We start from the raw sequence: 15341 nt of genomic DNA, 5'->3' as shown, positions 1-15341 counted from the left end.
GATCTCACACACTTGTCCCACCATCTAGATGTTTGAGTAACATATGGGGGAAACTGAGGCACATATGCAGTATTCAGACAAAACATTAAGAATACTCAGTATTTCAGACTTCGGGTCTCAGCAGATCACCAAGGGGACAGGAAGGAGTCCCCTGTACTTTCCTGGACAGTTTTGCACAAATGGCCTGGTGCGTTTTGGGGCTTTTCACTTTCCTTTGAAGTCTCAGGTCTTGGCCGTTGCTGTCGGGAGGCAGCAAAGTTAGATGGACCAAATGTCTGATCCGGTAAGGCAGAGCCTGTTTTCCTAGGTGGTGGTGTCTGGGCTCCTCAGGGATTCAGAGCAGACATAGACTGGAAGCTGCTTTGATTGTGGGTTTGACTGCAAAGCTGCAGCCACTGTTTAGTGGTGCTTATAGTACTAGTTATAATGGTAGAGCCGGGGGTAAAATGGGCATGTTTTTAGGTGCAATGAGATGACTTGTAGGATGCCAGCCAGTAGCCATATATTCCATGCCGTGTGCCCCCAGGGGGATGACTGTGCAGACTCGTGGTTCTCTGCTCCTGGGAGCTATGCTAGCCGCTCAGCATCTGCTTTGTGTGTGTCTGTCCCAGATGATGGAGACCCAGTTTGTGCTGTCCTTTGTGCATCGCTTCCTGGAGTACCGTGGCACCACCACCTACTTTGCCTTCTGTTACCCCTTCTCATACACGGAGTGCCAGGAGATGCTGGCACAGCTGGACAGCCGCTTTGAGGAGTGTAAATACATGTCACCCAGCAGGTGCGGACCCCCCTTGTTACCCCCTCTTTCTCTGCCTGTCTTCCCCCAGCCTTGATATTTTGTCTCTGTTCAAATGTACGGTGTCCTCCACCCCTTTTGCAGTGGTTCTTGCCTGGGTGGGGAGTTGGGGTAATTGTGCCAGCTGCCCTCTTGTTAGCTGCCGTGGGCTCATGTCTCTCCTCTCCAGCTCAGAAATGAGCAGCCACAAGCGTTTTCTCTGCACCGCTTGGTTCCCAAATGAGTGGTTCTTGGTGAGGGGGCAAGTGAGCAGAGGGTGCCCTTTTGGCTTTATTTTGGGTCTCCTCCTGGAACAGCATTCTCTATTATCCCAAGATCAGACCAGCTTCCATGCATTCCTGTGGGTGGGTCCTAAGTGGATCACTAATTTCCATAGCTCTCAGCCGTCTGGGACCCAAGTGTAGGGGACAGGCGGGGGGGGGTTCTGTAGCATCCCTGGTTTCGTAGCCACGGTGTCGTTTCAGACTGAGGAGAAGAGGTGACTGATGCTGCCTTTTGAGAGGTGCTCTAGGAGACCTGGCTAGGCAAAGGCTTCATTCCTTTTTAGCTTCCTGGCTGCAGAACATCATCTCACACGGACCTTTTCCCTTCCCTCAGCAGCCCGATCACAGGGGAGGTCCGTACCTCCTGGGTCTGATCGTCAGCCCCAGGTATTCTGGCTGCATGGTGCTCGCACCAAAGACTCTCCCCTGTTTCTGGGAATTGCTTTGCTCCCTTTCTCAGAAGCTAATTCTGATCTCTGCTGAGCTGTTCTGTGTTGCAGTCCCTCCCACCACCATTGCTTCCTGGCCCGGAGGCTCTTCCATACTCTGCTGTTACAATCCTAAATCATTTTCCTTAGGCAAGCAGAAAGTAATTCTTTATCTCAAGGCAAATCAAAGGCATTCACTCTGTGTACTTGTGGATTTCATTCCTCTGCTGATGGCTTCCCAGGGAGGTTTCAGGGAATAGAAGAGATCAGCTGGCTATGAAAAGGCAGTTGATGTTGGCACATGAAGCCTTTGGTCTCTGAGCACAAAGAGCTGCAGTTCCATGACAGCCCCTGGCCTGCCTTAGGCCCTGGTTTGACAGAGTGTGCAGGAGCTGGATCAGCAGGCGCAGAGAGCTCTCTTGTCGCTTTAGGAAGAGAGAGGAAACTGGACTGTGAATCCAGCCACTTGCTCCATGTTTACATACCCAGCCTGAGAGTTACGCTCACTGGGGCAAATTCATTCCATGCTGCTGAAGTCCATGGCGTTGCACTAGGGATGAATTTGGCCTCATAACACCAGTGTTCCCCGCTCTGCCAGGCCGATGAGTGGGAAATCCCGGTGTGATACTTGGTTGTGCTTCCTGCTGTTTCTTTTTCCCTCCCTGGGGCTGTGGGGGGTCTCCTTGGGAATCTGGAGCAGCCTTTTCCTTTTGGCTGAGCAAGTTTTCTCTCTCCTGATCCCAGACCAGACTTCTCTGCTGCTTTGGAAGAGTGACTGTCCTCTTGAAAGCTCAGGTCTTGGGGCGGTGCCCATGGCAGGACACCTGACTAGAAGGGCCAACAGCAACCTGTCTGCTCCTATCGCACTGGAGGGAACCAGTCTCAGCCTGCCCTGGGTGCTTTCAGAGAATGGTGAGCATTCCCTGAAGAGCCAGTGGTGGGCAGGCTTGTCGAATTCAGACATTCTGCGTATTTTCCTTGGATTCCTGACTTCATCTGTGTGTTGGGAATCTCTTGAATGGATGTGCTGGGGGTTGGGGGGGAGAACTCTGCACTCTCGGAGCAGTGTTTGTTGACCCTCTCTCCCTGTGCTCATGTCATATCTCCAGCCTCTGAAGCTGACATCCAGCCCTCCTGAGAGAGCCTGTCTGCAACTTTCAACACGTCTCCTCTTGGAGCGCGGCTTGCAAAGGGCCCTTTCAGGCAGTGTCAGCCAGCATCCACAGGGCAGAATGCTCCTGTGTCCTATGCTGATCCTTTGGCCTGGATTCCTTGAAGAACCTTGGGCTGAATTTAAGCCCTCTGATTGGACCCTTTTGCTGTTAAGGATTTGTTTTCTTCCATATGTGATCTATTGTCCTTGGCAACACGTGATCTGTCAGGCTGTTCACGGCATTGTCACGGTGACTGCCTTCATTTCTTTCCTGTCCTCACCCCCCTTCTGTTTTGAAGCAAGTGGGCTGGGTATCAGATGCCTGATGCCCCCTGCCTGAAGGATCCTGGGGACATTAGATCACCATTCACATACATCTCCTCCCCCCCCCGGTCTTATTATACAATGGATAGTGGCAAACCAGTAGCAGGGGGAAAACACCACTTTGATGCTTAGGTACCAGCTCTCCCTCCACATCCCTTGTGTTCTATTGCCTGGGATTTTTCATGTCATGGCTCTGTTTCAGATTGAGTCCTGCTGGAGGCCAGCAGTCAGAGCTGGCCCTAGGCATGTACACTGCTTGTATGCATGACTGCATGGTGGGCTTCCTGCCTTCTGCATGTGTTCTGGACTGATGGCTCCCTCCCCAGGGCTCTGCACTGCCCATCCGGATTTCCCTCTCCACACCTTCCTTTGAATTCAGTAGCTCAGTCTGTTTTGAATCATGCTTCCAGTTGTGTTCCACACTCACCTAGATCATCTAGACATCCAAACGAGAGGCACCAGAGGATTGGCCCGGGGCAGCTTGATCCAGCTGCTGCCCTTCCCTTTGACTTGGTCTTTGGCCTCTCGGTGCATCCCTGCATTGGGGCAACAGCCAAGCAGAGACTTCACCTGACCTTTCCACTTCACTGCTCTCAGGCATTAGCAGAAGTTACAGCCTCCCCAGCAGAGGCCTCAAAATGAGCGCGACCGATGGAGGAGCACTGGGGCTAGGCCATCCATAGGGGCTGGCTAGGTGATGGGAGGGTCTCTGGGCTGCTCTCTCTAGAGTTCGGAGGGAAGAATCATAGAATATCAGGGTTGGAAGGGACCTCAGGAGGTCATCTAGTCCAACCCCCTGCTCAAAAGCAGGACCAAACCCCAATTAAATCATCCCAGCCAGGGCTTTGTCAAGCCTGACCTTAAAAACTTCTAAGGAAGGAGATTCCACCACCTCCCTAGGCAACGCATTCCAGTGTTTCACCAGCCTCCTAGTGAAAAAGTTTTTCCTAATATCCAACCTAAACCTCCCCCACTGCAGCTTGAGACCATTACTCCTTGTCCTGTCCTCTTCTACCACTGAGAATAGTCTAGAACCATCCTCTCTGGAACCACCTCTCAGGTAGTTGAAAGCAGCTATCAAATCCCCCCTCATTCTTCTCTTCTGCATACTAAACAATCCCAGTTCCCTCAGCCTCTTCTCATAAGTCATGTGTTCCAGACCCCTAATCATTTTTGTTGCCCTTCGCTGGACTCTTTCCAATTTATCCACATCCTTCTTGTAGTGTGGGGCCCAAAACTGGACACAGTACTCCAGATGAGGCCTCACCAATGTCGAATAGAGGGGAACGATCACGTCCCTCGATCTGCTCGCTATGCCCTTACTTATACATCCCAAAATGCCATTGGCCTTCTTGGCAACAAGGGCACACTGCTGACTCATATCCAGCTTCTCGTCCACTGTCACCCCTAGGTCCTTTTCCGCAGAACTGCTGCCTAGCCATTCGGTCCCTAGTCTGTAGCTGTGCATTGGGTTCTTCCGTCCTAAGTGCAGGACCCTGCACTTATCCTTATTGAACCTCATCAGATTTCTTTTGGCCCAATCCTCCAATTTGTCTAGGTCCCTCTGTATCCTATCCCTGCCCTCCAGCATATCTACCACTCCTCCCAGTTTAGTATCATCCGCAAATTTGCTGAGAGTGCAATCCACACCATCCTCCAGATCATTTATGAAGATATTAAACAAAACCGGCCCCAGGACCGACCCCTGGGGCACTCCACTTGACACCGGCTGCCAACTAGACATGGAGTCATTGATCACTACCCGTTGAGCCCGACAATCTAGCCAACTTTCTACCCACCTTATAGTGCATTCATCCAGCCCATACTTCTTTAACTTGCTGACAAGAATACTGTGGAAGACGGTGTCAAAAGCTTTGCTAAAGTCAAGAAAGAATACATCCACTGCTTTCCCTTCATCCACAGTAATCTCATCATAGAAGGCGATTAGATTAGTCAGGCATGACCTTCCCTTGGTGAATCCATGCTGACTGTTCCTGATCACTTTCCTCTCATGTAAGTGCTTCAGGATTGATTCTTTGAGGACCTGCTCCATGATTTTTCCGGGGACTGAGGTGAGGCTGACTGGCCTGTAGTTCCCAGGATCCTCCTCCTTCCCTTTTTTAAAGATTGGCACTACATTAGCCTTTTTCTTAGAATCCTTCAGGTCAGCTGGTGCCTCGATACTCCTTGGGGGAGGAGAGGGTCACGGAGGATGGGAGTATTGCTGAGATCAAAAAGCTCAGGGAAAGAATAAGTCTATGCTGTGAAATGGAATTGGGGGTGGGGAAGGACAGGGGGATGATAGACCAGATGAGGAAGAGAGTGTTGGGGAGACGGAAGGCTAAACCAGAGACATAAACTGATGTTTACAGAAGTGTTAAACATTCTAGAGCAGTTAGCGGGCAGGGGCTGAGGGAGAGATATGGCCAGGCACACAGAGTGAGAAAGGGCTCAACAGAAAGAGCCTGAAGCCAGGGAGATGTCGTAACATTGTCAGTGATGGAGAACCTAACATGACCCTTGGAAAGACGTTCCAGTGGTGAATGACTCTCCCTGTTAATAATTTACACATTATTTCCAGTCTGAGTTTGTCTAGAGTTTCCAGTCTGAGTTTGTTTTAATGTCCAGCCCTTGGATGGTGTTAGACCTTTCTCTGGTAAATTTCAGAGCCCTCATTCTCAAAGATTTGTACCCCCTGTAGGTACTTACAGACTGGGATCAAGTCACCCCTTCACCTTCTCTATGTTAGACTCAATAAACTCAGTCTATTGAGTCTATGGCTATAAGGCGGGTTTTCTAATGATAGAATCATTCTTGTGGCTCTTCTCTGCACACTCCACAATTCAAGAAGGATGTCGTTAAATTGGAGACACCGGAATTGGACACAGGCTTCCAGCAGAGGTTGCACCAGAGCCAAGTACTGAGGTAAAATAACCTCTCGACTCCTACTCAAGTCCCTTCTTTATGTATCTCAGGATGGCATTCGCTCTTTTAGCGACAGCTTTGCACTGAGAGCTCGTCTTCAGCTGATTATCCATCACAACCCCCATAATCCTTTTCAGAGTCTCTGCTGCCAGGATAAAGTCCCCCAGCCTGTAAGAATGCCTGACGTTCCTTGTTTCTAGATGTACACATGCATTTTAATACAGCCAAATGTAAATATTGTTTGCTTGCACACTGCTTCCCACGTGATGCAGATTGCTCTGATTCAGTGACCTCTCCTCTTCACTATTTACCATTCCCCCAATTTTTGTGTCATCGGCAAACTTTATAAATGATTATTTTGTTTTTTTTCTAGGTCATTGATAAAAATGTTAAATAGCATAGGGCCAAGAACTGATCCCTCTGGGAACCCATTGGAAACTCCTGCTCAATGATGATTCTCTGCTTACAGATACATTTTGAGACTTACCAGTTAACCAATTTTTAATCCATTTACTGTGGGCCAGGTTAATTTTATATTGTTCTAGTTTTTTAATGTCACGTGGTACCAAGTCAAACGCCTTAGAGAAGTCTGCGAGTTCATCACTATGACCTTTATCAGCCAAACCTGTGATCTCGTCGGAGAAAGAGAGCAGGTTCTTTGGTAAGGATCTGTTTTTCATAAACCCATGAATTATATTCTCCTCCTTTAATTCTTTATTAATGAGCCCCATACCAGCCGCTCCATGATGTTGCCCAGGATCTATGTCCAATGACAGGCCTATAGTTACCAGGGTCATCCCATTCTCACAAGTTGACTGCTCAGCTCTGCCCGCAGCTCTCACTGTCAGCTGAATTGTAACAGGTTCGTGATCTTCCCTCCGCTCTCCCCACTCTTGTAACTGCATCCTTTACTCTCTCAGGGAAAGAGTTTAAGGTAAGAAGAGACCATTGGATATTTATTCTGACCTGCTGTGTATCACAAGCTGTTAAACATCACCAGTTACCCTTAAAATGAGCCCAACAGCTTGTGTTTGGCTCAGGCATTTTCCAGAAAGCCATCAGGAGACTTCCCTCAGCAGCTTGTTCCCAGGGTTAATCACCAGGGATCAAGGCTTGGCGATCGATGCATTGGCCATTGATTTAGCAGGTCTAGTGCAGACCCGCTAAATTGACCGCAGATCACTTTCCTTTCAACTTCTGTACTCCATCTGAATAAGAAGCGCGGTGAGTCGATCCAAGTACGTCGACTTCAGCTACGTTATTCACAGAGCTGCAGTTATGTAACTTAGATCGATTCTCCCCCGTCCCCAAGTGTAGACAAGGCTTCAGTGTTAAAAATGTGTTTTACTTCTAATTTGAATTTGTCTTCCAGCTGGTGGTTCGTGTTTATGCCTTTCCCCACTAAATTCCAGAGCCCTTTGGTACGTAGGATTTTCTTCCCAGGAAGGTACTTACATGCTGTAATCAAGGCACCTCTCAGTTGTTGTTTTGATAATGTTAGCAGATGGAGCTCGTCAGGTCTCTCACTGTACGGCATTTTCTTTGGCTCTTGAATCATTTTTCTATACCCTCTGCAATTTTTCAATATTTTCTTAAAATGTGGACTCCAGATCTGGACACCATGTTCCACTGTCTGTCTCCCCAGTGCCATATAAGGAGGGAAGATTACCTCCCTGCTCCTACTCACTAATCAGCCAGAACCACCATCCTCTGTGATGTGGGCATCATCTGTGATTCCTCTGTCTCTGAACCTGCACATCCAGGCCAGGTCTTGTTGGTGCTTTCTGTACAGCGTTCCAAGGTGCAGCCTTTCATCACCCCCTGATTCCCTCATACAGGTGTCAGGGAGCTACAGGGTCCGTGCTACACCCCAACTTTGGCATGGTCTCTGGGAGGAATCCCTACAGTATGCCAGACCCCCAGGGGTCCCACTCTTCCTCCAGGGTGAGCCACAAGGCTTCCCCCCATCCTGAGACTGGGTCTCTGAGTCTGCAGACCCCCTGCTTCACATTGTGAGCCCAGTTTAGGGAGTCCCACTGAGCCAGACCCTGGGGGAGACGTGTCCTCTCTTCAGGAATTAACGCCCCTCACCCAGTGTCTGCGGGGACACTCACCCAGCGCTGTGAAACCAGGCGGGTTTATTAGTCACCTGGCACATGGCCCAGGCAGTCCCTTGGATGGTCCAGAGAACTGACGGTTACAGCCCAGCCTGGGCAGTCAGCACCCAGCCCAGCTGTGGCGACCCCCTTGAGTCAAGCTTTGTCTATCTCGGTGTCTGATCTCCTTGGTCAGACTCCAGGTGAGAGCCCTGCCCCAGTCTCCTTCTAGCCCCCAGTTCTTATCCTCACACCTCCTCAGTCCATTGCTCTCGAGCTGGGAACAGTTGCTGAACCTCGCTGCAGAGAGATGAGGAAATCCATTTGCCTCTGGGGCAAGGGTTGCCAGATGTAAATGTCCTGGGGACTGGATCTGCTGTTGTCTTCTCGGATTCTCCGTGGATAGGGGTCTGCCTCAGCCAGTCCTTTTCCAGTGTCCCATCCTGGCTCAGACCACTGGGCGCCATTCACACTTATGTCTCTTAGCCTCCCTGAGAGCAAACAGTCCCTTTCCCCTCACTGGGTAACATTGCTACTTGTAGGGGAAACTGAGGCACTCACAGGCTTCATAAAAATATTTCAAAAATATCCACTTTGTCCCCATAGGCCATTCCTCGTCTGCCCTGTTTGGTTATTGCTGCCTCTTCTCTGGCCTCCTGGGTGCCTCTTGGAACTGTCCATGTTGCTGTGAGCTCATCTTCCTGGCCATCGCTCTGGCCATGTCAGCCCCTGGGGAGCCCTGCACTGCCGCCTCTGAATCTGGTGCAAACTGCTTGTTGCTCCTTGCACAACTCTGCTCCTTCCTTGTGCCTGCTCTTGTCTCACTAGGGCACCCCTCCTCCTGCAAGCAGCGCCAGCCATTATTACCCATCCACCTGCCCCTCCCATAGGCAATGCCCTCCTTGAACTGATCTGTAAAGAGGCAACTGGGTCCTGCCTTAATACCCTCCCCAAGATGCACCTGTGGCAATCTGTGAGCTGAACTGGTAGGGGGCTGGCAGGGACCAGTGAGTCCAGTGCTTCCTGTTGACACAACCCACTACTCTCAAACCTGCAACACATGCCCATGGCCCCATCATCCTGAGTGCCTGCCTCCCTCGCCCACTCCCTCCACCTGCAAGTTACACCAGCTGGGGTGTCTGCTCTGCCGTGGGGTGAGGGCAGTGTCTCCGTACCTGTTTGTGCTTCACCCATGGTGGTCTTGAGTGGGCCTGTGAGTGTTGCTGGAGTGGAAATAATAAAGAAGTGGTACATAGGACTAGGCTCCAGATTCCAGGCAAGACTTGGAACTAGATGAGAGCAGGGTGGCTTAGGGCTTCCTGCACTTAGACTGGATAGCCAAGCCAGCTGGAGACCTCACCCAAAGGCCCCAGAACCGTTCTGGGGGATGGGAGCAGAGCAGGCACTGAGGGAAGCCAGGAGAAGGTAACTGTTGTGTGGGACTTCCTCCTAATGCAGAATGGAGCCTGCAGAGGGGAGGCTATTGGCAGGAGACCCGCTGCTTGGATTGGTGGCCACCTTCCAAACTCAGGTGGGACTCTGATAGTCCTCGTTGGTGGGGCCTGTCCCCTGGCTGGAAAGGTGGGCACCCCTCCCTAGTGCTGAGGCCTGGGATTCGCTTTTCCAGGAGTGCCCAGCTGGTATGTGGGGGGAGCTGCCTTTCCTTCCTCAACTGTCACAACTGCTCTTCAGGGCCTTTCTGCATCTCCCCCCCCGCAGTCCCCTCGACGCCATCTATTACCATCGAGAGCTGCTGTGCCGCTCCCTGGACAATCTGCGGGTGGACTTGATTACTGTCACCTCGTGCCACGGTATGAGGGAGGAACACGAGCCTAGGCTGGACAACCTGTTCCCTGACGAAGCCACTCCTCGGCCGCATTGCTTTGCAGGGAAGAGGGTGAGTCACTGGCTGCCTCTGGGTGGGGATGGGGACTGGACTGCCTGGGACCAACAGCCTGCCAGCAGACTGGCTGTTCTGCTTGCTGGCATGTCTGCCCCTGGCAGTTCCTTGAATCCAAGCACAGAGGATGCAGGGGACAGCCTTGTCCTCATGGTGGGAGGCATCCCTGAGGGGAGGACCTATTAATGGGGATACCCTATAACCCAGTAAAGAGGAGAAGATAGAAGTTGATAAAGTACAGGTAGGATCTGAAGAGAAACCATCAAATGAAAGAGAGTCCCATTAATGACATCAAATGAGGGCAGACAACTAAATAGTGACAAATGTTGTAAGTGCTTGTATACAAATGCTAGAAGTCTAAATACCAAGATGCGTGACCTCGAGTGCCAGATATTCAATGCTGATAGGCATCTCAGAAATGTGGTGGAACGCTAATCAACGAGACACAGTAATACCAGGGTACGAACTGTACAGGAATGGCAGAGTAGGTCGCGCTGGTACGGGAGTGGCACTATATGGGAAAGAAAGCGTAGAGTCACATATAGTGAAAATTTTAAATGAATCTCCATGAATAGAAATTCCAAGTTTAAATAACAGGAATATAGCAGTAGGGGTTTATTACCGACCACCTGACCAGGATGGTGATAGTGACTGTGAAAGTCTCAGGGAGACTAGAGAGGCTATAAAATTGGAAAACTCCATAATAAAGGGGGATTTCAACTATCCCCATACTGATTCACCTCAGGATGGGATGCAGAGAGAACCTTTCTAGACACCATTAATAGCTGCTTCATGGTGCAGCTAGTCCGGGAACCCACAAGGGGAGAGGAAATTCTTGATTTAGTCCTAAGTGGCTCACAGGGTCTGGTCCAAGAGGTGAATACAGCTGAATCGCTCAGTAATAGTGACCATAATGTAATTAAATTTAATACTCTTGCAGGGGAGGGGTAATACTAAGCAATCCATCACAGTCACATTTAACTTCAAAAAGAGGAACTACACAGAAAGGAGGACATGAGTTAAACGGAAATTGAAAGGAATAGTCACAAGAGTGAAATGCCTGCAAGCTGCATGGAAATGCTTTAAAAAGACCGTAAGAAAGTACACACTTAATTTGAGCCTCCAAATAAAAAAAACTGAGAACCAAAAAAACAATGAGGTGGCAAAATTTGCAGATGATACAAAACTACTCAAGATAGTTAAGTCCAAAGCAGACTGCGAAGAGCTACAAAAGGATCTCACAAAAGTGGGTGACTGGGCAACAAAATGGTTGATGAAATTCAATGTTGATCAATGCAAAGTAATGCACATTGGAAAACATAATCCCAACTATACATATAGAACGATGGGGTCTAAATTTGCTGTTACCACTCAAGAAAGAGATCTTGGAGTCACTGCGGATAGTTCTCTGAAAACATCCACTCAATGTGCAGCGGCAGTCAAAAAGCAAACAGAATGCTGGGAATAATTAAGAAAGGGATAGATAATAGGACAGAAAAGATCATGTTGCCCCTATATAAATCCCTGATATGCCCACATCTTGAATACTGCTTGCAGATGTCGTTGCCCCGTCTCAAAAAAAGATATATTGGACTTGGAAAAGGTTCAGAAAAGGGCAACAAAAATGATTAGGGGTATGGAATGGCTGCTGTATGAGGAGAGATTAATAAGACTGGGACTTTTCAGCTTGGAAAAGAGATGAGTAAGGGGGGATATGATAAAGGTCTATAAAATCATGTCTGGTGTACAGAAAGTAAACAAGAACTAGGGGTCACCAAATGAAATTAATAGGCAGCAGGTTTAAAACAAGTATTTTTTCATACAGTGCGCAGTCAGTCTGCGGAACTCTTTGCTAGGGGACGTTGTGAAGGCCAAGACTATAACAGGGTTCAAAAAAAGAACTAGATAAGTTCATGGAGGATAGGTCGATCAATGGCTATTAGCTAGGATGGGCAGGGATGGTGTCCCTAGCCTCTGTTTGCCAGAAGCTGGGAATGGGCGATGGGATGAATCACTTGATGATTCCCTGTTCTGTTCATTCCCTCTGGGGCACCTGGCACTGGGTACTGTTGTGCTAGATGGATCTTTGGTCTGACCCAGCATGGTCTTGTATGTTAAAATGCCACTATGTCTAAACAACAGAGTAAGAGAGGTGGTTAGAAACAAAAAGGCATCCGTTAAGAACTGGAAGTCAGATCATACTGAGAAAATAGAAAGGAGCATAAACTCTGAGTCAAGTGTAAAAGAATAATCAGGCAGGCCCAAAAAGAATTTGAAGAGTAACTAGCAAAAGACACACAAACTAACAGCAAAACCAGTCAGTCAGTGCGGCCAGTGGACGATCATAGAATCATAGAAGATATGGGTTGGAAGGGACCTCAGGAGGTCATCTTGTCCAACCCCCTGCTCACAGCAGGACCAACCCCAACTAAATCATCCCAGCCAGGGCTTTGTCAAGCCAGGCCTTAAAAACTGCTAAGGAAGGAGATTCCACCACCTCCCTAGGGAACCCAGGAGCACTCAAGGAAGACAAGGCCGTTGCAGAGAAGCTAAACAAATTCTTTGCATTGACCTTCACTGCAGAGGGAGATTGCCCCACCTGAGCCATTTTCTTTTTAGGTGACAAATCTGAGGAATTGAGGAGTCCCAGACTGAGGTGGTGGAGGAGGTGGTTTTGGATTTAGGTAGTGGCTGGATGATATTTCCTAGTCGTTCCTGACACTCTGTTAGCTTTTCTGACTGCTAACATCCGTTGAAATGGAACCTGCTTGGAGTGTTCAGAGGCGGTGAGCTTGGGCTCGCACCCTGCACTGGTGGGCCAGGTTCCTGGGGTGGGATGTGGGGCGGAGCCCTGGGAAATGTGCAGTCCCTGGAGCTCCAGAGGGGCTAGGAGGTGTCACGCAAGGCTGGGAAGGAACAGTCGGTAGCTCTGAGTATCTCTCCCCTAGGTCTTCTTCCTGAGCAGCAGAGTTCACCCAGGGGAAACCCCCTCCAGCTTTGTCTTCAATGGCTTCCTGGAGTTCATCCTGCGGGAGGACGATCCCCGAGCCCAGATGCTGCGGCGCATGTTCGTCTTCAAGCTCATCCCCATGCTGAACCCAGATGGCGTGGTGCGAGGCCATTACCGGTGAGAGCTGCGCTGGCTGCAGATGCTGCCCCGGCCCTGCTGGGGTGGGTTTCTCTCTTGAATACCTCCCTGGAGGCAGAGGCTAGGCTCGCGTGGTGGCAGGAGCGTTGGCGGGCTGGCGGTAACGAACAGAGCTAGACGCCAGCTCTGGGGCAGCTGCTAACCAGCCTGGGTTGAGCTGTTGACAGGTTCTGTTTGCATCAGAACCTCCCAGTCAGGCAGAAGTTGAGTTGGGCTCTAAACTCTGCCAGTGACCTGCAGGTCAGGGCCAGCTCTAGTTTGGAGCCTGCTACGAATCTCCAGAGGGACAAAAATAGGTTTAAAGTCCATGATCCCACCCAGGTGTTTGGGAGCCTCGGTCACTTGCCAAACCATGTGCAGAGTTTAGAGTGAAGGGGCAAGAATCACGGGCCCGGTGTGGAGCTCTGGGTTTTCCTGCGCGAGTGGCTGACCTCCCTAGTGCCTGCCACTGCGTTAGGGGCAGACGTGGTGCTTGTGAACAGGGCTCCAGTCGGCGCCAGACGCTGCTGTTTGACCCCAAGGTGCAGGCTGTTCAGACCCTGTCGGTGGGAGGGCTGCAGCTCGCCGCCTTGTTGGCCTTGCAAGAGAGCAGGGCTGTGTCCGATGCACACATGGCGCTTGAGTTAGTTGGTAGCTGGGCTCTGAGCTGTGGTGTCACAACAGCAGCTCCTGCTGGCCACTGAAGGAGTTGCAGCCCCACTGTCTGTGAGCACAACCAGCCACTCATGAAGGGGAGACGCTCCAGAGTCTGGTAGCAGTGGGTTGTCTCTTGGCCAGGGGCCCCCTCGAGCCGGTACAGGTGAGTGGGGACGGGTGAATAGGCCAGGGTGTCTGTATCTGAGTATTGGGCCCCGCAGCATGGTCTGAACCCCTGCAGCTTCTCCTTGCAGTGACTTAAGCTGAAGGAGTGAGTCCTGCGGGGGGAGGGCCCGAAGGCCTTCTCCTTCAGTAACTCCCCCATCTCCCTGGATGGGGCAGCGCTGTCCCCTCTGCGTTGCCTCCGTGCCTGTGAAGGCCTGATGATGGCTCCGTCTGCCTCAGTGGAGCCTCCAGCGGCTTGCTGCATGCTGTGTCGGGGGGCAGAGGGTAGCCTTTGCTGGCCAACAGCAGGGTGGGGAGGGGGATCCATGGGAAGGCCGCTGGGCCCAGCCCCTGCCTTCGGCAGCATGCCCTGAGGCCAGCAGTGGCCAGCAGAGAGCATCCAGCTGGGGACAGGCAGGTTTCATGTCTCCCCTTTCCCTTCTGCAGAACCGACGCCCGGGGGGTGAACCTGAACCGCCAGTACCTGAGCCCTGATGCAGAGCTGCACCCTGCTGTGTACGGAGCCAAAGCTGTGCTCCTTTACCATCACGCCCACAGCCGGGGCGCACCCGGTGCTCCCGACTGGAGGGCACACGCCTCCCCACTCACCTCCAGCTCGCTAAACACAAAATCTTCCTACCATTCCATCCGCAACTGCACCCTGGCCCCGGAGGCTCCTCTGTCGGAGCTGGAGAAAGCCAACAACCTCCTCAACCACCCCAGCAGCCAGGACGCCAGCACCCATCTCACGCTTTCTCAGGACCCCCAGCCGCTGGAAGCACCCGCCGCCGAGCTGGGGAACAAGGACCAAGATATGTGGATCCTGCCTTCGGAGCCCACCGGGGAGCACTGTGAGAGGGAAGCCGAGAGACCCCCGTCAGTGGCCCCCCTGGAAGCCGTCCTGCCCCAGGAGAGCGGGTTGGCATACTACGTGGATCTGCATGGGCACGCCTCCAAGCGCGGCTGCTTCATGTATGGCAACAGCTTCAACGAGGAGAACGCCCAGGTGAGGGCACGAGAAGTTCAGCAGAGCAGTGGGGGGATTCTGCCACCCTGGCGCCTGTTGCCTCCCCCTGGGCTGGAAAAAGGGGGAGTCCTAGTCTTTAAACCCAGACACAAACTGAGTTCAGCATGGGGGTGAGGCAGGAGGGGGAGGATTTTGGGGCTTGGCACAAAGCTGGCATAGATGCATGGGGGTTCCTGGGCTGCAGCAGGTTCAGGCTCAGGGGGCGGCCTGGCATGTGGGAGGCGTGTGTGCAGGCTGGGAGGGGGGGCTTGGTGTGTGGTGGCGTGTGCATGCTGGAGGGGGGCAGCTGCATGTGTGCAGGCTGGGCGGAAGCAGGAGAAGTGCATTCTGGCTGGGGTGGGGGGCTGGGCTGGCTGATGGAGAGGAGAAACGGGCAGTACAACTCAGGGCCTGAGAGCCTTGTAGTGAGCTGGAGTTCGTGGTGCTCCGGTCACTTGTCGCTTGCCTCAGGAGCCAGCAGTGTGCCCGCACTGCGTGGCA

The 15341-nt window shown here is 51.5% G+C and overlaps 1 protein-coding gene across 5 annotated transcripts in view; it reads left to right on the top strand.

Moving 5' to 3' along the window:
• Positions 1–15341, top strand: part of AGBL5 (AGBL carboxypeptidase 5) — a 45299-nt gene that overhangs the window by 5816 nt on the left and 24142 nt on the right. For all 5 annotated transcript variants that reach the window (XM_073335443.1, XM_073335441.1, XM_073335440.1 and 2 more), the window contains exons 5-8: positions 612–778; positions 9678–9882; positions 12834–13012; positions 14282–14840. In XM_073335443.1, the coding sequence (XP_073191544.1) occupies positions 612–778; positions 9678–9882; positions 12834–13012; positions 14282–14840 (1110 nt within the window). The remainder of the gene's footprint in view (positions 1–611; positions 779–9677; positions 9883–12833; positions 13013–14281; positions 14841–15341) is intronic.

The sequence above is a fragment of the Lepidochelys kempii genome, chromosome 3 (assembly GCF_965140265.1).
Source record: "Lepidochelys kempii isolate rLepKem1 chromosome 3, rLepKem1.hap2, whole genome shotgun sequence".
NCBI classification, from domain to species: Eukaryota; Metazoa; Chordata; order Testudines; family Cheloniidae; genus Lepidochelys; species Lepidochelys kempii.
This window is presented reverse-complemented; position numbering and strand designations above follow the sequence as displayed.